Source organism: Nyctibius grandis, chromosome 14, assembly GCF_013368605.1.
Source record: "Nyctibius grandis isolate bNycGra1 chromosome 14, bNycGra1.pri, whole genome shotgun sequence".
Lineage (NCBI taxonomy): Eukaryota > Metazoa > Chordata > Aves > Nyctibiiformes > Nyctibiidae > Nyctibius > Nyctibius grandis.
The window spans coordinates 10793593-10816397 of NC_090671.1; the positions used below are offsets into that span (position 1 = coordinate 10793593).

Sequence of the window (22805 nt, forward strand, 5' to 3'; positions counted from 1 at the left end):
GTATGTTGTCAACTGATTGGGGGAATTAAAACTTGGCCGGCTGCCACACAAAACTCAGCAAGATCCACTAAATCTTTGTGGTTCATAGGCAAAAGCTGGCCTCAAGTAAAAAAAAAAAAAAGATAGATATAAACAGTAGATATAAACAGTGAGAGAAGACATGTATATATATAAAAAAATATATTCTAATCCCAATGAAATGGACTTCATTTTAGATACATGTCAGAATTGCTGTGTATTTCTTTGAAGCTGATAACTGAAGCTATTAAGCCAAAAGAACCGATTGTCTCAAATCTTAATACAGTCTCAGGAGGAGAAATATGGTGTTGCACCAAGGCAGAAAGTGAGACCTCATTCTGTTCCAGTCACTTAAGTGTGCTTTGCAAATGAAAGTCATTAGGGTAGACAGCAGCTGGACTCAGAAAGGGATATAAAGTGGGTTTGGCACCTGAATGCGTTTTGTTTAGATTATGGGTTTGGGATATTTTTTTTTCTTTTTGATTCACGGGTAATGCTGTCAGAGTGCTTCCCAGCATCTAAGTGACTTTGTAGCCTAGATCCTGTTGATTGCTAACAGTGCTGTGTTCCCATGGTGTTCAGAAGCTTCTGAAATTGTGTTATGGAAAAGGTACATCTCGGGGTGGAGACGGTGTAGTTGGGAGTGGTTATTTGTATAGATGCTTTCTGGTTTTGACTGTTACCAACACAGGACTGCACAGCTATAAGCCTGATTACTCTGGTTGTCATAGAGCCAGCATTTGTAGGACCCCATTCAGTGAAGAACAGTGTACATGTGGTTTGCTTTTCAATGTATCAATATATCTACTTACAATGGGAAATCTTTTCAAAGATTTCAAAAATAATTTAGAAAAACGTATGAACGTGTGGTCTGCTATTTAACAGAGGCACCTTGGAAAATGTTATCAACAATGGTGCTCTTATTCATAATTATAGCCTGGGGGCTACTGCAGTATAAACCTCAATAACAAATCAGACTAAGTGGGGCTCAAGCTGATCAAATACATCGCAGTTACACAAAGAAACGACATATCAGATATCCTTGGAATCCCAAAAAACTTCTACATATGTGACAGGATTAAAATTAGTCTTACATAGATGTTATTTATATTGTGATATGAATAAATAGTCTGTTTCAAGCAGAACTCAAACCTAGCGTTTCTCTATTTAGTGATAGGGAATTGAAAAATAGGTTTATAATGGGAAAGATTAATTTAGTGAAGTGACAATAATTTTATAATAACAACATGCTTATTCATAATGTATGTAGTGCCATCTCTTCTGCATTCCTTTGTGTACACTAAGAGCCCCTTCTTTTTATATTATGTAAATTACATACTATCTTGTATTTTCAAAAATTGTACTTATCTTTAATAAGCAGTAATTAGTAACTACATGGCAAAGTCCTGTCTTTAATGGTCTGGTAACAATGCAAGAAAGATTGGGCAATAGCATTACAACAGATCCTGTTCTCTGGAGTGCAAACTGGAGACAGCCTGTGAATATTTTTATTGAATACAAAGGCCTTAAAAACATCCTGTAACTCTGAAGATATGGAACTGCAAGAAATGTCCTGAAAAGGGAACTGCAGAAATGACAAGGACAGATTTGTGTGTTTAGTAGGTGAGCTGAGGGTGGAAAAGTAGTTAGGCAAAAGCAAATCCAAGTGCAAAGTTTTTATTTAGATGAGTGAATTCTAGGAAGCTTTAGTACCTTTGGAAAGCTAATAGATGTGGTACCTCTCAGGGCTTGAAAAAGGAATGGTGCCTCCTGTTTCCATGGGAAATTTATAAGCTAAATTATACACATCTGTTTTTGAAAAGATTTCTTAAACTTTTTCAGAAGTTTTATAGATGTCTCAAAACTAGTGGTGAAAATGAAGTATGTTCTGGAAGCAACATGGCTTATTTTGAGATGTATTATGGATGCTACAAGTGTTCCCAACCTTGAATAAATCATCTCACATATTTTTAACTACCTGTCTAGGAATCCTGAAATGAGAAACAGACATAATAAATAATTTATTCTGCAGAACAGGAGCAAATATGTCTATTACACCCTTTGATTTCCAAACATACCTTGCTGAGCAAAGCCCTGCAATTCAATACAGATTTGCAATATATTGCTGTTTCTGTAATGTCTTAAAATAAACTTATATGCAATGAACCTGAGCTATCCTCAGTGGCCAATGAAATCAGCGGGCAGTTTTCTAGCAATAGCAATGTCAGCTCTACAATTCAGTGCTCTTGAGTAAAAGCCTTTTTCTTTTTCTTCAGGTCCTAGAGCTTATTTTGCAAGGGGCTGCTTTCTCATCACAAGCTAGCAGAGTTTTGAAGCAGCTCCAGTTTATGACAATGGCAACAGCCAAAATTTCTGAAGGGATTTCTAAGGAAACCAGAAAGAAATTCATGGGTTGAGAGGTTCCTTAATTATACATAAATATCATCTTTTTATTGAGTGAATGCTAAAAGGAAAAGACCAGAAAAGAGAGACAAGAAATTACCAGCATGGAATGAAGATGGTATGGAGAGCTCCTTAAGGGTTAAAGTGAGAATGAGGCTTGCAAATTTCTGAGTGGGCAAGAACACACTCACACAGTAGTTTTCTCTTTAGGGAATCAGGATTTGGATACTCTCTGAAAAAAACTACAAGGAATCTGTTACAGAACTTGAGGATTGGTATAAAACTGCATAAACTTTGTGGGTGCAGGGATTATATCTAATCTATGTTCTTCTGTGATTTTACTCACAAGAAACTGAATTAGACACACATTTGCAAATATGAACATTCATCCTGGGTGTCTCATTCTGGAGTATGTTTCTGTGAAAGACAATCAAGATTGGATTTTGAGAAGAATAGTGAGCTTGTAGCATTTTTGAAGAAAATAACATTTCTGGATTTTGAACACCAGAACACTATAGTCCAACTTGACTGACTCCACTTTCATTCTATCAAGTGTGTGACAGAAGTGTCTTGCTAGTAAGTAGTCTCTATTTCTGGTGCATGGCCTCACCCAAACCTTCTCTGGTACTTGCTTTGGACAGGATGGTACAGATAATACATTTTTTTTTTTTTGTTTCCCAGTCATTCTGTAAATATTCCTTTCAAAGGAGCAGTACAGAAGTGTTCTTTTTCCTGGAGCCTTGCTGGCACCCTGCTTTATGTCACTGTAATAGTCGCTTACTTGGCATACCATGGACTGTGGTGAAGTGATCCCAGTTTCTGTCCCAAAAGCAACTGATAGTATTGTTATAGGAACATGGCATACTGAGGATAGCAGTGCTTATTTTTCTCCCCTCCTTCTGTTCCAGTTGAGGGAAAATTCTCTGCTATGATGCCATTTAAAAACCAGTGTCACGATTGCAGGTTAAAGTGGTGCCAGGAGCAGATCCAGTGTCTGTGAGTCAAAAGGAAGGCCACCCAGCTCTTAAATACCCACCTAAGGCTGACAAGTTTTCTTTCTATTACTATTGGCTTGATGAAACTTCATTTTTGACTTTGAAAGTACAATATCCTGATTGGACTTGTAGCTTCTTTTCTTTCAAAGTGACTTCACAGAACATGAAACTGGCAAGAGGAACGTTTCCAATATCTTGCTTGAATTAATTCTGAACAGACATATACCCAATTTCATTCAAATCAGACAGCGCAGATGAGAGCTGGCAGTTTGCATAGGCATAGCAATTTGGAGAGGGGGTGCAGAAGAGCTTTTTAAAATCCACATGGAGTGCATGTCCCCAGTCTCTGAGCATGGGTAAAATCCAGGAAATTCTGAATTCTTGTATCTTTTTTTTGTCTCTCCTGTTTGCTCAAGTCCAGTTATTCAGAATTAAAAATATCCTCTTATATCATGGGGTGAATAGATATGCTTCTTAGCAGTGTTGGGAAATTAATGAACATTTGAAAATGTGAATCTACCATATTGCTGTATTATCATTAGTTTGAGTATGTATTGCAAATAATATTTTGAAGGTTTCTTTTTGACTTCGAAAGAGATGGATATGAATTATTGAAATAATGGGCTAAAATCCTATTTTAAATTGGATTCTGTTTCTTTAAATTATATTTTACTATGAATTTCTGTTTTGTCTAATGTTGCATTTAGCCACCCTTGTTTTTTTACCAGGTAATAGTCTTTTCCTGCATCACTGATACCAGTAGCATTTAGCTTCTATTTTAATTAATCCCTTATTCAGAGCAGCGCACATCTCAAGACAGTGTTATGTCACTGATCAGTCAATGCATAACCAAACATGATAATACCTCTGATACGTAGTATCACACTGGGTGACCCAGTTTGCAAATTTCAGTCTAACTTCGCTCTGCTTCAAGGACAAACTTAATGAACATTTGACATCAGATAATTCATTCTAACTGTGTATACCAGAGCTATTGCCTACCTGCTAATACAAGAGGATTTGCTAACGGCACTGCCTAGCATTTGACTCTCCAATGCTGATCATGGCTTTTCTTCCCTTCAGAATGTTTTTTTTTTGTTTGTTTGGTTTTGGCCAGGTGAAGTGAAAGTTAATTAGTGTACCCTCCTACACTGTTGCAGTACATACATATGTATAGTGATAGCTCTGTCAGAAACAGATTCTCCTAGAGGGAAGGTCTTCAAATTAGCCTTCAGAAGGGCCTGTCAGATTAATTTATTTTTTTTTTTTTTTTTAGTATATACTGTTTTAGTAAATCTCCTCTAGCAGTCACTCCCTGACTTCCAGGCAGATATTTTTTGAAGAGGAAAAATTTCTTTATTTAGCAAAACCTTGGGGCTGATTTATTGCCCCTTGTACCCACAATTCTCTTCCTCCATTGGAAATACCCTACTTGACTCTCTTCTGTGCAGAGAATCATGCTGTGTGCCAGATCTTACATGAAGGACCCAGTGTGCACATGACAACTGCTATTCTAGCTGATAGCAACATTTGTTTTCAACGTTTGAGCGAGTAACTTCCAAAACAAAGAAGATGAGGTGTCAGGGGTTTGCTCAGGAAACAGCCTCTCCAAAGGAGGCCTCTCGGACTCCACATCCCCATGGCTTGGGCAAAGACTAGGACATGTTACATGTAGTGACTGGTGGATTTATACTCTTTCCCCAAACTAGCCCTGTTATGACAAGCAGCTCTTGATGACGTCTGTAATGGTGATTCCTAATACACAATAGGAGGTTTTTGTTGTCGAGATATAGCTGAATTACAAGCTTTGCTGTGAATTTTATACAATCCCAATGGACTGTAATCCTTATAATACAAGTTTGTGACTGAGTTACTAAAAATTCACCCACACATTTTTTTTTTTAATACATTTGTTTTCTATCTCTTAAGTGAAAGCAATACATCAACAGAAAAATAGAGATTTTTCATCCAACTGTTATCAGCAGCACTTCAGCAAACAGGAAAGACTGTTTTTTTTTAAGTAACATGTATTATACTGTTTTTTCTATTCTTCCTACTGAGAAAAAGACAGTTCCAAGGGAACATTTGTAGCCACAGAGAGGAGACTGACACTTATCTAAGAGTCTGTGCTACAACATCTTTGTTTCCCCAGCCCCACATCAACCTTCTGCAACTCTGCATAGTCACCTCAGAGCCCCCAGTGTCAGGGCTCTTTCTACCCATCCCACTACATCACACTGATAACAAATAGATTTAAATACTTACATCAGTTGTCCCTCCCTTTCCCTGACCCTTTGGCATGCATGGTTGTTTTCATGGTTCAATTGTGCTCTTTGCTTGCAGAACGTGTATCATGTTATCACCAGTTTTCTCACAGTAGGACCTGTGATGGCAGGGGATGTTGCTTAATTAGTCTCCCTACAAGCTGCCTCGAGTTCCAGAAGCAGTTGTTCAAAGGAATATGCAGTAGTGTGGTGCATGCAGAGCTACCATTATTGTGGACTTGAAATAGGTCTTCAAAGAAAACTTTTTGCATAAAGAATCTTGTTGCAAAATGGCTTGTGAAATGCTAATTTCAATGCAGTTGAATGAGCTGTGGACCAAATTCTTCATTCCTGTGTTTATTGATTCATCATTTACCTCTCTGCAATTTGGGAATAAAACAATGTGATTTTTCAGACTGATAGCACTGTGTGCACATTTTGTGCAGGAGAAATTCCACCTACAGCTGGAAAAATGTTCTTTATGAAACAGATGCTTGCCTTTCCCCTGCCTGAAACTCATTAAAGAAAACGCCAAACAAAAACCCACAAAAATCACAGTCTAGAAGGTGAGAGTAGTATCTGTGACTTTACTTTTCACCAATTGCCTAGAAATATCTTGATCTAAAGGCGAAGTGGGGATGGGTCAGCTCTGCTCTTGCACTAGAAATCTTCAGAGAACTGCGTTGTACCAGGGATCCCACGGATGAGGGTATTTTCCTTTCAAATCAGCATGGCTCCTTTGTCCTGTTGTCATCTGTGGGACTTTCATCCCAAGTCCCAAATAAATGTAAATCTAGTATCATTTCACTCTATGCATAGTCTCCTATTGCACCACAGACAACTCTCCAAGACTCCCTTACAAACTCTGGTACTAGAGGCAGTGCATGGCATGTGTTGAGGGAAAGGAGTGAATTATATCCTCAGTGCTAAAGTCTGCAGGAAGGCCTGCTGGGTCTGCACTAACTTATGAAAGCTGCAGTGTCTTAGTGTGCTGGAGGGTTGCAGCAGCCCCACACCAGAAAGGTGAGTGGCTTGACTTTGGGTGCCAGGTCTACACCATCACTAAATGTGTTTAAACTGATGACATGCTCTCTGAGGCCTGATCAGAGGCAGTTGCAGCTCCTATCTGGTCTCCAGACTTAGGTTTGGAGTGGACAGTGCATGGCCCAGGCTTGCTTCAATGCACAGTCAGAAGACTGCTGCATGTGGCTGAAACTGAGAATCTGCTTTGAACATTAATTTTGACCACAAGTCTATCAAAACTGTCAAACCCCCACAAGCAGGTTTGAGTTTTTGAGTGCACATCTACTTGGCAAGAGCACAGGAGTTAATTGATCAGAAGTGAAGCTAAGCAAACGGGCGCTGGGATTTTACTGGATCTGAGCAATGCCTTAATCCCTGGGCAGACTATTAATTTCCTTCTTAATACAACCATATGGGTTTCCCATGCTGAATGGTAGAGTTATGCTGTGTTGTAAAATCCTTGCTGTCTAACAGGAGCATGGGGATTCCTGAAACTATAGCTCATGTTTCTTGTAGTTTAAAGAATGAGGGAAAGTCAATGTCTGATAAATTTATGGTCTAAGTTATTTTCCTGGGCTCCCTTTCTGCAATTTTTCTCTCTCCATCATGGTTTCTTCAGCCTCCATGTATTCCATCACTCTCAGCATTTTATCATCTAGCCATTTTATCCCTTGTGTTGATGTTTTGGTTGCCTGATAAAACAGCTCTTATTTCTTAGTGGATTTTGTCCTACCAGCTGGTAGCCAGGCATACAACCTTTTTACTTTCAGAAACAACTGCCTAGTCGTCACTTCTGCCTAGAGAATTTTTAAAAGTGGTAAATGATTTAGAGTGCTAACATTTTTGGCTGATTGCTACTGGGCTTTTGCTGCAGAAGTAAAAAATGTCAGCCACTGCCACAAGTAAGGTTTCTGTATGTCAGCTCACTAAAACTTTTCAAAACGTCTATTTTCAAAAGAGTAATCTGCTTCCAAAAATTGAGACACATTAAACATGGTGTCTAAAACTACAAAGTTTTAATATAAAATAAAAGAAAAATGTATGTGCACTATAATTTTAGCTCAGTCTGTATTTTAAGCTCCCATATTCTGTTTTATGACATTTAACTTGGAGCACTGATAGGTGGGCATTAGGGGGTTCTCACACGTTTGAATTCCACAGCAGGGTGGTTAGAACAATTGTATGCTGTGATGAGAAGTCTCTAACTCCTTCTCATCTGTCTTATATTAAAATGCATAAATAGAATAAAACAGTCTAAGGAAATGCATGAAATTTGAGGCTGAGAGGATGTGCAATTATTAGTTTTTCAGGATTTTTTTGAAGGATTATCAGCTGCCTTTGTGTTCCTGCAAAATAGCTCTGTCTTGGAGAGCAATCGACAGGGAGGTTTTTGTGTAATTCCAAGTGATCCCTGCTTCTGCTTGCTTGGATCAGCCAAGCCCTCTTCTATGGCTCTTGCAGTATTAAAATCATAACCGTAACTGTGCTCTGACATGCACTGGGGTTAACTGCTGCAGCTGGATACGGACAACGTTGCGTGTACCCTACATTAAGGACACAGAATAATTTTGGGCAGTGTCATTTTTGTATTAATTGAACTTCCTTCTGCATCAGTGGCTTCACTGAGCTATTAGGGTTTGCCTGTAGCAGAAGTCCTTGCTATTATTTAGCAAATGTTGCTTTGGTAGCCACTCGTGCAGATGACAGAAAGGTGGTTAAATACGTCGGTATAGATATATAGTGTTCAGCTTGAGATTTGATGTATATAACAAAAATTCCTATTTGAATTGCTTAGTGAATATCTATTTTATGCCGATAGCAACTCTTTGGAGCAATCCAGGCTTTTTTCTCCATTAAAGGATCCGAACCCTTTATTTATACACTTTACATTTTCTTTACTGTAGACCTGTTTCTGTAAACCTTAAGTAATGTCATCAGGAATCAGCAGAATTGCTCCTATGAGTGAGGAAACATCTTTATGAAAAAGGGTTTTCAGGCTCAGGATTTTTGCAGCAAAGATTGTTCTGTGCTGTTTTTCTGTCTCTCTGATGCTATTCTTTGAACATCTGACATACGTGTCATTGAATGAAGGACAAACACAGCACATATGGATCCATGGGTCTTCTTAAAAATTTTTGGACAAGTTAATGTAATGGTAGAGTTTGCTGTAAATTGCTCCTGTGTTACCTCCCAGAGGGGGCTGCATATAGGCAGTGCATGAGAGAATTCCTGTATAAGAGAACTAAGTATTCACAATTTCTGTGATGTCCAGAAAATGATTTTGTCTGCAGCTGTGGGAAGTTGCTAGGGAACAGTGCTAACTCATTTTCACTGATCAGTCTTTGTTAGCACTGTCAAGGTAATCTGCTCTTTCGTTGCTCAGTGATATTGCTGTTTCATTTTGCATTAGGATGTGATTTGGAAATACCTCAGAACTGTCCTGCTTATGAAGTTTGAAATAAACTTTCTAATAAAGAACCATTTTTAGATCACCTCCAAGCACCAAATCCTTCACCAAGGGTGCTATGACTTTCAAGGTGTCACTGTGAAGAACTGCAAGGGCAGATTCAGTGTCAAGCACCAGGGCTGCAGGAGGTGAGCCCTCAGTGAGAGGAGCATTAGGCTTGCAAGCATTTGTGCAGTTGATCTGCTCCAGGAGAGGACAGGAACATCTTTGGAGATTCTTTTGAGATAAGCATTCTATCTGCATTTATGATATTATTGGCGTTGCTAATACATTTTAGCCTCAGCCTTTGAAGTGTTTGCTTTAAGGTGCGCACTCATTTTCACTGAACGTCATACAGCTAGTTGTCACATTGAAGGGAGTTTGGGCAGTGGCTGTTGATCTGCTTGGTAATTCTGCTTGATAAGTCAAAATTCTTGTAGTTTTGATTGCTGGCAGCATCTCTCCTTTCAACTCTTGTAAAAAGGTTATTAGCTAGGTTGTAGCTCTGGAGTAGTATCTGCATCCCTCAACAATTGTCTTATTGTAGGACTTCAAAACAAAGAGGTCCTGCACCAGACACTGCTTTGCAGATAAAGCCAAAAAAATTGTCTTACCAACCCCATTGCTTCTTGGTGTATATCGAGAATATATAGCTCTATTCATATTTCTGCAACTGTTCGTTTTGAAAGACTCGTACTGCATGATCCATCAGCCTTTTCTTCTTTATTCACTGTGATCCTAATGTTCTCAGCCAATTTCAGTGAATCCAGAATAATTTCTCCACTTGTTTCTTGCCCATTCAGCATAAAAATATATGTACATGTACATAAACACACACATAAAAATGTCCCTACAGCACTTAAAAAATCTTTCATTGTGCTATGCTTTGTTTTACTCCACCTGCAGTGGATAACTGGTAATCCTTCATTACACTCATGTTGTGGTCTAGATGGTTCTCTGGAGGTTGCTTACAGACAACTTCACTCACATGCTTGTTGTGGTATGGTAACTGTTTCCTACCATTTTTTTCACCTGTGAAAGGGGGCAAATGGCACTCTATTTTCACTGCACGGAGTCCCCAGTACTGTGCTTTGTTTCTCCTATCCTTTCTTAAATTGAAGTCTAATTTTAAAAATTGTTGGTTGTGCAGGCTGTGCTGTTAGCAGCTTTGCTGATGTTTGGCCAGGAAAGGAAAGGATGTGTTGCATTGTTTTCTTTTTACAAGCACTTTAGAAAGATATATTTTACACCCTACATCCTATTTTTGCATTTGTTTTAGAAACAGTAGTTGGAAACAGTCCACAGGGCTCTGAACCACTTTAAATCAGCAGGCAGCACTATTTATCTTTCTCTTTCATTTCTGTAGACAAAAACCTTCCTTCACACCCTTGAATACACGAATATTTTGTTTCATTTATTATTGTTGCTCATTATTGCCCAGTTATGCATTCCTGTAGGAAAAAGTGCCGTACAGCTGGGAGAGGTGACAGTAAGTCAGTGTTGTGTTACAACACTGCATTTGCTGAGTAGTTTGGGGTAAAAAGGGATCATGGATTATCTCCTCACCTTGACCTCTAACTATCAACCTTGAGACAGTGTCTCCTCTTAAACATCTCTATGCTTGTTTCATAATTGGTGTTGAGATATGGCTGTGGCCAGGAGGACCAGCTTGTCCCTTAACACAACAATACCTGCTTAGAACATCGCTAACAGTAACGTTGTCAGTTGTAACCGTGGTGTCTTATCTATGGTGTTACTGAGATTTTGCCTGCTAGTAGCATACATTTCTGTAGTGCCACTTCAGGTTACAATGCTGCTATTTTCCTCTTTCTCACTGCTTTGCCGCTTATTTGACATCATGTACAGACCACAAGATGAAATTAGCAGAAGGATACCCCAGCCAGACTGCTGGCTGACACAGACATGAAGTTTATGAAAAACCTGTTCTGACCTTTCCTTCATGTTGGGAGTCCCAAGATGACTGCTGCTGGGGTCCCTGGGGAGGTGCAGTGCTGTTCTTATTACTCACATACCTCCTAAGGTTTGCCTTTCGGAGCTCACATTCAGGGCCTTTCTAAAATAAAAAGGTCCAGTTCTGCAGGCCACGAAGGGTTCTGGTTCCCACCGAGGATCGGGCCTGCTCGTGGCTTGTTGAGTAAGTGAATAGAGGGCAGAGCTACAAACTCCGTATTTGTTTCTGCTTTAAATTGATTTATATGCATTCTTTCCTTTTAATTCTTCAGACTTGTGCTTTTTACATCTTGCAAAACATGTTTTTAATAAGGACTTTCTTTTTGAAAGCCACAGGAATAAAATCTAAATCTGTGTGCGTAATGCATGCATGTATACATATATATGCAGCTGTGTTCATGCACGTATACTGTAAGCACAATATGCCATTTTGTCAAGTCCAAGAGATGTATATTACAGAGAGATCTATTTTATTTAACTCCTGGTATGCACAATTCAACTTTTGAAGCCTAAATAGGTCTTGTGCCCTTTTACTAATTAAATTTTGTTATAAATCCACCTGGGCTGTGTTTTTGTAATATCTCCATTTGAATGAAGGTGGTTTAGTGTCTGGGTGGAATGGTTTTTCCTCCTGAAATGTTAATTAGATGGAGAACATGGTATGCTTTGGAAAAGCTGCATTGCAAACCCATAGATAAACAGATTGATTTAATTTTAATCTGCTTTCATGGTGATGCATAATGATAACTGGTTTCTGTCTCACAGGGCTGAAAACTACAGACCTTAATAAGAGTTTGTGGGTATATTATACAGCTTTAAATAGCTTATGTTGAGCTAGACCGCTCTCCATAAATTATTCTAACTCCATCAGTATCCTAGGGACTCCCGATTCTCTTCTGCTGTGGATTTTCGATCAGCGAAACTGTTAGTGTAATCTGAAGAAACTTTGAGGCACCTTTTCTGAATACAACTGGCAACACTGGTTTGTACATGAAGTATTCAATGGGGAAAACAAAAGAAGCCTTACAGAAACCAACTCTGTACATTAAATCCTGGCATCCAAATCCTACCTTTTATAAGCCATGCCAAAATTGATTATGAAATTAAAACCTAGACATTCAGATGGTTAGTATCAAGTGTCTTACTACATGACCTAATTTTTATGAGATGTCGTTCCTGTTGCACTGAGCTGCAATTTTGTTCAGTCAGTTCTAAACCAGTTTCTTTAAATGGGACTTTCTCAAATACAGTTCCTTCCATTGGAAGAGTTTCAACTATGAAGGCTTACTCGTGATGGGGAAAACACTTTTTATTTTTTTATGGTCTTTATTTCTTCAGGGGTTCGTGATAGATACAAATCCAGAAGGCCTTTGGATGCTTGGTTTTCATCCACTCACTGCAAATAAGCCTTAAGTCTAACAAAACCAGACTGAGTTCTGCCTGTTTTCTCAATGACAGACACATTTTATTTTTGACTGCTGTTCAAAGAGATGAATCTCTTTCAGGCTCAAATTCTGTCCTATATTAGCTTCAGCCATAAAAAGCAATGAAACTGCAGATGGAGGCAAAAGAAAAGTATGGCCTTGAAGTGTATAAATTTAGCATCACCCTAATGTTGTACATAAAATTAGAAGTGGAAATATTTGGAACACAGATTCCAACCAGTCCTCCTTGCACTGTGGAGTGCTTAATTTGATCAGCTCTGCTCATATACAAAATGTGTCTGGGTCAGTCTTTAGAAGTCAATAGGGGGAAAAAAGGCTTTTGCAAAAGGAGGTGACTGGGACACTTACGTGAAAAGCGTTTACTCTGATTCTTTGTTTGCTACAAGACCCCCCACAGTAACACAAGTTCCAGCACTAGCTGAGGTGAGAGATGTGGTGGCTTCTGATACCAAGAAGCTCTAATCTATTGAGGACTTCTCAAACAGGTGGAGACTCTACCCCAATTACGGATTTTCAGGGAGGCTGGAAAGACAGAGGCCTGCTGTTCACCGAATTACTTCTGGTTTTTGCTTTCACTAGGAAGCTTGGCTCCATGCTTCACCCTCTTTTACTTTTGTTGTGTCTGTTGTGCTAACATACTTAATTCTCATTCTGGTGCTATTCATTAGCCTACTAGCTTTTCTGGCATTCAAAAACCTGTCTTACCTGTGTTGTCTTGAATTTTGGTACTGAAAAATGAAAAAGAAGCCTGTCTTGAAGTAAAGGCAGAAAATTTGATGCTGTTTTCCATTGCTGTCTGATGTTTCAGTGCATTTTAATACGATCCTTTAAGCACAGAGAGCTGCAGATGCAGCACATGCATTGTAAGGTAAGAAATGGGTCACTGCTGTGTAAGCATCCCAGGATTCCCGGGAAGACAGCATAAGCTATATTTTTTCCCTTCGTTTAGATCATCTCTCTGAACCTGTTGAGAGTAACCAAAACCAAAAAAATTGGCAATAGTGTGAGGGTTGATGATGAGCAGTAACACATATTCCTTTCTCCATGCTTGAAAAGAGAATAGAACTGGTCCTGGGATTGCTTAGTAGAATCAGGCCTCTCGGGGGGAGGAGGTTGTTTGCAGGAGGTGACACATCAGGATGCAAATGTCAGACTGAAGTGTTCTGGTATCAAAATGGTCTCATTTATGCAATGTGCAGCAACAGAATGACCTCAGATCCTGCAGAGGATGACAGCATTTAGCGTACTCAGTGTTAGCTTTTGAGACAGTCATCATTCTGCTCTTACTGACTTGCCAGCAAGAGACAGCTGCCTGGGAATTGTTTGAATAGTTCCCCAGCTTAGTCATGCCAAAATGGTTGTCTAGATTTTAGATCCCATGGTAGCATCCAGTCCCATACTGCCTGATTCTCAAGCTATGACATTTAACTCTGGTTTTCAGAAGGACCCTGGTGAGGTCTGTCAGCCCATGGTTAAAGTCTGGAGGATGGCTGTTTTAGCTCTTCAGTCTCTTTGAAGCTAGCATCAGTGGAGCCCCAGGAAATACTAGATGTTTCCACCTCCAGCAGCTGTAATTTTTTATTGGATTAAGAGGTGATGTCAAGAGCAACCTGTGGCACAGCCATCAGCAAAGATGGGCTCTGGGCAATGACATATATTGGGTATTTACACGTTAGCAATGTGAATACTTTCAGGATTTCTTGTGGGGAGTATTTTGCTGCTGTCTTAGGTCAGCACATTAGACTTTTCAGTGAGTGGAAATGGACCCGATTTCTTTGTCTCATGACATGAAGAGCTATGGTCGGGTCCATTTCCACTCACATTTTTCTTGTCTTAGGTTTCAAATGGACTGGTGGGGGAAAAGCCTCTCCCACACCTGTTACTGTTGTCCCAGTCCAAAGGTGGTGAATATCAGTAAAGTGAAGGCTGCCACACTGTACAGCTAAACACTGCTTTGGTCTCTCTCTGTCGCTAGGTTAAGATTAGGCTCTGGGCAGGAAAAAGCACTAAAGATAAACAGAAATAGAAACCTCCTCAAGTTATTTCTGAAGTGCTTTGGGGAGATATGGTGACAAGGCTAACTCAGAGCCCACTGCGATGTCTGTTAGGTATCTAGAAGCTCTCAGAAATGTACCCCTCTGCACACAATTTGCTACCTTTTAGTTGCCAGTGGTAACAAGATGATAACCAGTGGTAGCACCTGTGTTAACAGCCTTCCTTTTATTTTTATTCCTTTGATGTTGAAAGTAGCTCACTTTCTCGGAAGGAGCATGAAAGTTTTCCACAGATCTTTGCCCTGAGCGTTCACAGTAATAGAAAACTAGATTCAATGCCATGGGTCTAAAACATCTTTATTTAGAACTGTTTAGGGGTTAGATTCTCTGCTTATTTGCACTTTGTTTTGGAATGAAGGGGATATTTGTATGCTGCATGAGGGATATTGTCAGGAGTAAACCGTGGAGAGGGGAGTCCTGTGTGCAGCAGGGTATCTGTGGCTTCTGCATGCTCCTTGTGTTTGATCTCTTGCATGTCTTGAGGGTGAATTTGTGTGCGTTCTTTCTCTCTCTTTCCCTTCCCTGTGGTGCTTCAAACCAGACACTTTGTTGACATTGTACCATGGCACTTAGCAGCACACATGCTGTAATGCTGTTATTTTTCACCGGCCAGCTGTTCCACTTTATACAACACTTAAGTAACGATTTCACAGCCATTACCAGCCTGCAGTAATGACATGGGCTGAAAGCTAAGTGCTAACTGGTTGTAAACTGCAAAAACTGGGAGAAGCTAAAACAGACACTTTAATAAATGAGAAGGGACATTGCCAGCATTGTAATTGGTGGAGTTGAAGCCTCTTTTATCACTAGAGTAACCACAGTGTTTAGTGGGACATGAGATAGAATTGGGAATCACTATCTTTATGGAGTTAGGAAATGTATTTCCTTGATTTCAGGTGTGATGTGTTGATTCTGGGAGTTCCTTCTATGTTTTTTTCCTTCTCCCTTCCCTTGATTTGTACCCTGTCAGCATTCGTGGGTTTTCAGGGATTGAGGACTCCCAAGGGCTTTGTTTGCCATGATTGATTTGGTGGAAGCAGTGAGCTGCTTATGAGTCTCAGTAACTGATGTGATGCATCAGGTACTCAGTAACAGATGTGCTGCACTGTGAGCAGTGATCCAGAGGTAAATAACAGCTTGTAGAAACACCTATGAAAGTGTTTAGTTGGATAGGCTCCTTGTTTGGAAAAAAACAAACCCAAACCAACCATGATTGAAATGTTTAATAACTCTTGTCTTTTCTCCTCTTTTCCAAAGTAGAATCTGGCCCAAAGTGAAGTGATGGGCACAAAACAATCGAACAACTTTACTTTCTGCTGCCCAGCCACAGTGTTTTGAGCAAACATACAGTCTGTTGTACTTAGACTGTTACCTGTGAGCAAAGATACAAAAAAGCTTTGTCAGGTGCCTTTTTGTGTATTGCAGCTGAGGCTTAGTAGGCTGAACTATGGCTGAACCAAGAGGCTGCCTCATGAGCACTCTCAAGAGCAGCTGAAGGGTCGAAGACCCAGCCTGCCCTGTGGCAGCCAGGCAATTCAATAAAGCAGATTTGCAAGAAATTGGGCCCTGACAGCAGTCATAGTGTTTTCACCTCAGATATCTTCACTTTTATCTGTTGACAAATAACATACCTTCAGTTATTATTAACCCTGTTTCATCCAGGTCATTCTTCGGTAATTGCAAAATGCTACTGCCATTGTAAATTGGGTGAATAAAATTCTGCAATTCCCCAACAGTAGCAAACACAGCATCAAGGCAGACTAGAGGAAAAAGCTTTTCCTGGGATCATGGAATTGCAGCTTTTGTGCTAATTATAGAAGTATATTTAACTGGTTCTTCAAAAAGAGTTCCTAACCTCTAATTCTGTAGAAAACAACAATCTTCTTGTGTTATTGTTTTCAGTAAAATTAGGGCTTTGAGGCTTGTAATAGATGACTAAATTAGACCTTATCAAAAACTCTTCTAAGAAATCCTGATCCATAGACTGTGATTACGCCAAGGAGTGTACACAAGGATCTGCATTTGTTTTGAAACATTAGAAATCGGTGCAGGATGGCAGTTTGTCATTGGGTAAAGTGAATGTCAAGGATAACAAACTCAGCTCGTCTTACTGGTTTTCTGTCCATTTTTCTGGTTTACCTCATCACTCTGGCATTTAAAAGAATCCAGACAGAAAAGAAGAGGATGGTATCTGTTATGTGTCTGTGTTTGTACACTTGTTTTAATCTGTCTTTTAATGCTTTTTAAAATATACGTGAGAAACTTCATCAATTTTCAGTGTGTGGCTATTTACTTAGCAGTACTGAGACCCTGCCCAGCTTTCTTGATTGCAGTAAAGCTTTGCATATGTGCCAACAGAGCAAGGGAGAATATGCTATGCTCTAAGGCTGCTTTTTTCTTGAGTCTCTACCAGTTTTGTTAATAAAACATATGAAAACATAGCTGTTGTATAGTCAATATAATCTGTTGTGTGTTTCTAAGTAGCAATTGTAACATAGTAATTGCTCTTAACGGTTTTCCAGTGACTGGAGGTTGCTTTTATGTAAGGGTGCCATCTGGGTTTCCAGGACATGTACACTTTTCTTTTCCCACCAGAAATGTTGTCCAGTAGAATGCAAGGGCTTAATGACTTTGTCCAGCACTTCCAAATGTCTTGCAGCAGGATCAGTGCTCCTGCACGTGTCCCAGGGAGGCTGCATGACATGTAGAAATCTTAGATATACTTGTTGGCATGTGCAGACTCTGGGGTCAGCAGTCGGTTACTGATCGAATACACTGCTCCCTACACCAATGGTTTATTATACCTACACAGCGAACCTGAGGGGCCAAACTTACAGCACAGGCTCAAGGCATATGTGGCTTTGTGAAATGAAACCAGCTGCTCACTTGCACCCTTGCAAACAGTATGTCTGTGAGTGATTCAGTTGGTGTGTCCTGTGCGAGAGCTGAGCACAGTGAGTTGGCTGCATCCAGACTGCTGCCTTTTCAAATACATAAGCTCAGGTAGGTGGCCCAGATCCCACACCAGCACCTTCTCATCAGCTGTGATCAATGGAGAGAGAGGCTCAAGGGAGGCTGCGACCACATCAGAGAGCTAGAAGGGTGGGTGTGAGTTTCTTAATGACAGCCAGTTTAACTTGGAAAGATCTGAGCCACCCTCATTTCCCTGTGAAGTGGGAATCATTTTTCTGTCCCTTGTCTTAGGAAAACTGCTGGGTGTCAACTTTCTTGAGGTGGAACAGAAAAGTGGGAGCAGATGCTGGTCACTAGGAAGAGCTAAACACATATGCTGAAAAATGTTTCATCCAGATTGTCTGGCCTTTTTCTGTCTCCCTCTCTTTCTCCAAGATGCCAGGAATGCAGTTTAATTTCCACTCTTCTTTGACCATTGATCTCTTATCCTGAGGGATGTTTGTGGTAACTGCACCTGCTTAAAATACATTTTGTGAAATTAGCGTAGAAGAACAGAGCACAAATTGGCAGCCTTCATGTATTAATTCTTCCAGGTGGGTTAAGGAAATTAGAGAAACTGCTGTTGAGTTAGTGGTAGAAGAAATGAGATATAACCCTTTTTGTCCAAGATGGTTGAAGGCATCCTGTGGCTTTTTGTTCTGAAAACATCTGCGTGGATGTTGTCCTTCAAAGATTTCATAAGTAATTTCATGCAGAGGCAGAGCTGATAGTGCTTGTTTTACTGATATTAGCATCTCTGCATGGCAGCAGCTGTTTATACAAAAAATCACATACCTTTTTGGGTTTTTGCCCAGAGTTGAGAACTTGCCATAACACTGAATGGATTTTTTTTATATGAGATTTTAAACAAATATAATTAAACTGTAATTTCCTAACAGCTCATGTATGAGGCTGTTTGACCACAATGGACTTTTTGGTTTTGTAAACACATTCACAAACCAAAAGATAACAACACCAGAAACTCCTAGTTCAGTAAACTGGCCAACATTATGTAGCTGTGGTCTAATTCAGTAGTGCCTTAAGATACATATTTAGATATCTAGTTACGGAAAGGGAGAGAAAGAATTAGGGATTACAATACCTGCTGAGAGGAAGAAGTAAAACAGATATTAAAAAAACATATATATATATATAGTTCCTCTTCTCCACTGGTTGTTCAAAACCAGAAATATTGTGCTAGCACATGAGAACCAGAAAGTACTTCTCAGTAGGAGCTGGTCCAGTTGTCATGACTGTAACATTTTTGTCATACAGCTTTTTCTATTGTTTAACCTCATACATGGAAACAGACTTCTCAAGAAACCACTCACTTTTGGAAAAATAAGGGTATTTCAAAGTATTTTTAAGATCTGAGCTGATAGAACAGTTAAATCCAACAGTATTAAAAGAAAATGAAGAAATGTAGACTCGGAAAGATGATGAAAATTGGAGCAAAGATATGAAATGTCCATCTTTGAGTAATTCGGGGGAGAAGAAAAGGTAGATTTTGCTTGTAATATGAGACCTAGGAATGGTTCTCAGCTCCTCACTCCAGATATAAGCCCTAGCAACAACCTGACTTCTTTTTGGGACAAAAATGCTACTTTCTTCTCCAATGCAATAACTTCTAGTCAAAAGAGAGCTTTAACGCACTCAGTGGTGCCCACAGTGTGGATAATGGAAGAGCAGGAGTGAGGAGCATGCTTCAGAAATATCTACTCTGCAATTAAGCTGTGACTAAAGCTGTAATTACCATTAGTTCAATAAGATTTCTATCTTGATATCATTTCTTCAAAATATGGAATTCTTAATTAATTCTCTCATCTCTTTTCCTTGTAATACTGTCGAACTCTAATGAATGGTACCGTTTTCTGTGGGACGGTAATGAGGAAATAATGAAGAAATAAGTAACAGATCAAGCTGACATTTTGTATCTAATTGGTGAAATATCCTCTTGTTCCTCCTAGGGCAAAGGTGAAGAAAGGTGTGAACATTTTCAGTGTAAGAGCCAGCAGCCCTTACTTATGGGACATCAGAGAGAGCATGGATTATACTGGGAAGTATGCACCAGCTGTTATTGTTTGCCAGAGGAAATCTGCTGCCTCTGAAAACAGGTATGTCATTTCCAGCAGTCTTATCTTTTAATCACTGACGGTTGTTTTTCCTTTTCAAAGCATTTTGCCATGATTTTAGTAAGTTTTATTATAGTGCGTGATGAAAATGCTTTTGGAAAAGCTGTGGCTATCTTTATGTTGTAGTGCATTGCTAATTCTACCACATATACTGTGAACAAAATGTTATTCAATCCTAATACTCAAAGGAAGTTAAAACTAGCAGGAAATATTGTTTTCACATAGTATTTAGAAGATCATGTTTTATATCTTAGAGTTCAGTTGTGACTAGTTTAATCTCTTCAAATTATTTGCTGCCAGGCATTCTAACAGGAGGTAATTATAGGGTTGTTTGTGGTGGGACTTTTTGGTTTATTTTTATATTTTCTTGGGGTTTTTTTTGGTGGGTTGGGGTTTTTTTTGTTTGTTTGGGTTGGGTTTCTTGTTTGTTTTTTTTTGTTTGTTTGTTCGTGTTTTTTTTTGTTTGGATTTTTTTTTTTAATCCAGAGGAAACTAAAATGTACTCCTGGTATCAAACCCACATTTTTTGGTGGAGAGATTTTCATACCAATTTTTAATCTGCAGAAGGGAGTAGATTTTCCGTTTTCCACCCCCATTGTGCAATAATTTAGGACACAGACCTGTCTTAAACAGCCTTCACCTGGCAGGCGGATGTTCTTTCTCTAATGGCAACTGGTTGCTTTAATGAATATGAATGAAATTTGCTGCTTCTTGTTCATTGTTTCTGGAACTGTATGTCAAGTGCATATTTGCTGTTACAAAACTTGCCATATAACATGGAAGTACTGTGCTGTGATTTACTTCTGAAATTTAAAAAAAATCTTGTGGGCTTTGGGGTTTTATTATGGGGTTTAGAATTTTTAAATAAGTACCACCTTCTGAGCCTAATAACAACGAAGTTTCATGTCCTTGCAATCTGAGTATATGAAAAAAAGAGGAAGGGAAGAATTTACCTTCATAATCATGACATAAATCACTTTCTCCTTCTTATAACTCAGCTTCTACACAATTTCTCTGCTATAGTATCCTGAATTTTCTCATCTAAACCATATATTGTCTCGTACCTGACTGAATTTTATTGGTCAAAGCAGCAATGTGTATATATGCCAAGGTCAGAGCTTCCTACTGTTCAGCACAATCTGTCAGACAGATTCTTTAAAATCCCAATTCAAAGCTATTTGAAGACAGTGTGAATATTTTCATTGACTGAAATGGGCATTGGATCAGAATCAAAGATTATTTCAATGATGGGTTTTCTATCACACTTTATCTTGTTGGGTCCATACAGTGCATTTCCCTGATTTCTCTTCGTCATCAGGAAAATATAATATAACCTCATGGGTGAACTGAAGCTTGGCAACTTAATTCCCTTCACTATTCATCATTCATTGGCAAGCCTTCAAAATGACCCTTTGTACACAAAATATAAATTATTATGTCACCTTTCGTGCAGTGGTTGTGGATTCTGTGTACTTTCACATGCTGAGTATAAGCATTGCTTCATGTTTATTAAAAGAAATGTGAGCTCATATACATATTAAATTTTACTGGAAAGAAAATCAAGTGAAGACAAGGTATATGTAAGGCACATATATGTTCTGATTAGACTTATTCTGTCTGAGTTCCCAGTTGAGATTTTTTGGTTTTCTCACTTTTGAGAACTTCTTCCTCATTGTTTGTAAACAAATGTAAAATATTTGCAATGTATTATTCAGTATGTTGTTTTCCTCATTAAATTTAGTCATATCTGTTTTGCTATTCATTTTAAGTAGTGAGATCAAGCATTATATGGGGAAAGAGAGTGTGCTCACCATTTTTTTGGGAAACAATTTTTTCCTTATCTAGACATGTTTGGTGTCACTAAATATGCACAATGGATAATAGCTGAATATTGATGTCTGTTACCAAATTGTTTGCCTCCATAGTTCATTTAGAAATTTGACAAACTCTATTTGCATATTGTTTAATTACTCTTAAAAATAAGAGATCTGATCACATGAATTCAAAGGTGACAATGTTAATTAAGTAAAAATTCAGTGCTTTTGTGTTTCTGATAGTTTTACATGGATCAGAAAATAGTGTTAATAAAGCTAACTTACTGTGACAGGTGTAATTTCACGGATTAAGGAGGCACTTGTGCAAGAGACAAACTTAACCAGGATGCCTGAGCATTTCTTCATCCAAGTTTGAAATATATCAGTCATTTTATTTGGAGAGGTTTTGGCACCGAAAGCTTATCGTAACAGGATTAACATATAAATATTATCACAGCCAGCAGGGTGTTTTAGAATGAATATTAACAGCAAATATTATGAGTCTGTATGAGAATAACTAATTAAGCCCATCTGTCAAATATGATTTGAAGTTCTCAGTGCCTTGCTTATTATGGGCTTGCGACAGTGTTCCAGATTAATGGTGAAGCTGTTGTAAATTTCTCCCCAATTCTTCAGATTTCATTCTCAGGCAATAATAATGTTTGTAACACTGTAAATCATGACCCATGAGGTTGCTAGATGGGTTTACTAGTTTTAGCATCTGTACAGCACTTCTGTTCTCTGAGAAACATCTATCTTCCACCTCTCTATTGTCATGTAGATGACCAAAAAAACCAAATAGAAAATGGTGTGAAGGGAGTTAACCATTGGCTCAGAAATGTTACTTGGGAAACACTTAAACACTGATTGAATCAGGGAGATACATCTTGATATTTGCCATCCTTATTTCCTTTGGAAGCTGGCTGATCTTTCCTTTTCTTAATTCCTCAGGTAATGAGGTGAATAGAATAGAAAGATGAGATTAAAGGTGTACTGCATTTTGGGAATGTTTTCTTGGGTTAGTGCTGTTTCTCATTGTACCTGAAACTGAGCATCTCTGCTGTGCTAGTGATGATTGAGAAGAACAGCCAAAAGTGGAAGATCTGGACCTCCTGTGTGTTCTTCTCCTGTGTTTCCTGTGGGACTGGAAGTATGTCAAGTGGGATGGGTTTTGAAAATTACTGAGGTGGCTAAAGATGCAGATTTATTGGATTTTCCTCATCTGCAAAACGTGATGGATAACACTTTCCTGTATCCATAGCTGCTGTGGAGACATTAAGCAAGATGT

General features: G+C 38.9%; 1 protein-coding gene across 1 annotated transcript in view; it reads left to right on the forward strand.

Moving 5' to 3' along the window:
* The window catches only part of TMEM132D (transmembrane protein 132D), a 250263-nt gene that overhangs the window by 79298 nt on the left and 148160 nt on the right, over positions 1-22805 (forward strand). The window contains exon 3 of the mRNA XM_068412770.1: positions 19539-19685. Within this exon, the coding sequence (XP_068268871.1) occupies positions 19539-19685 (147 nt within the window). The remainder of the gene's footprint in view (positions 1-19538; positions 19686-22805) is intronic.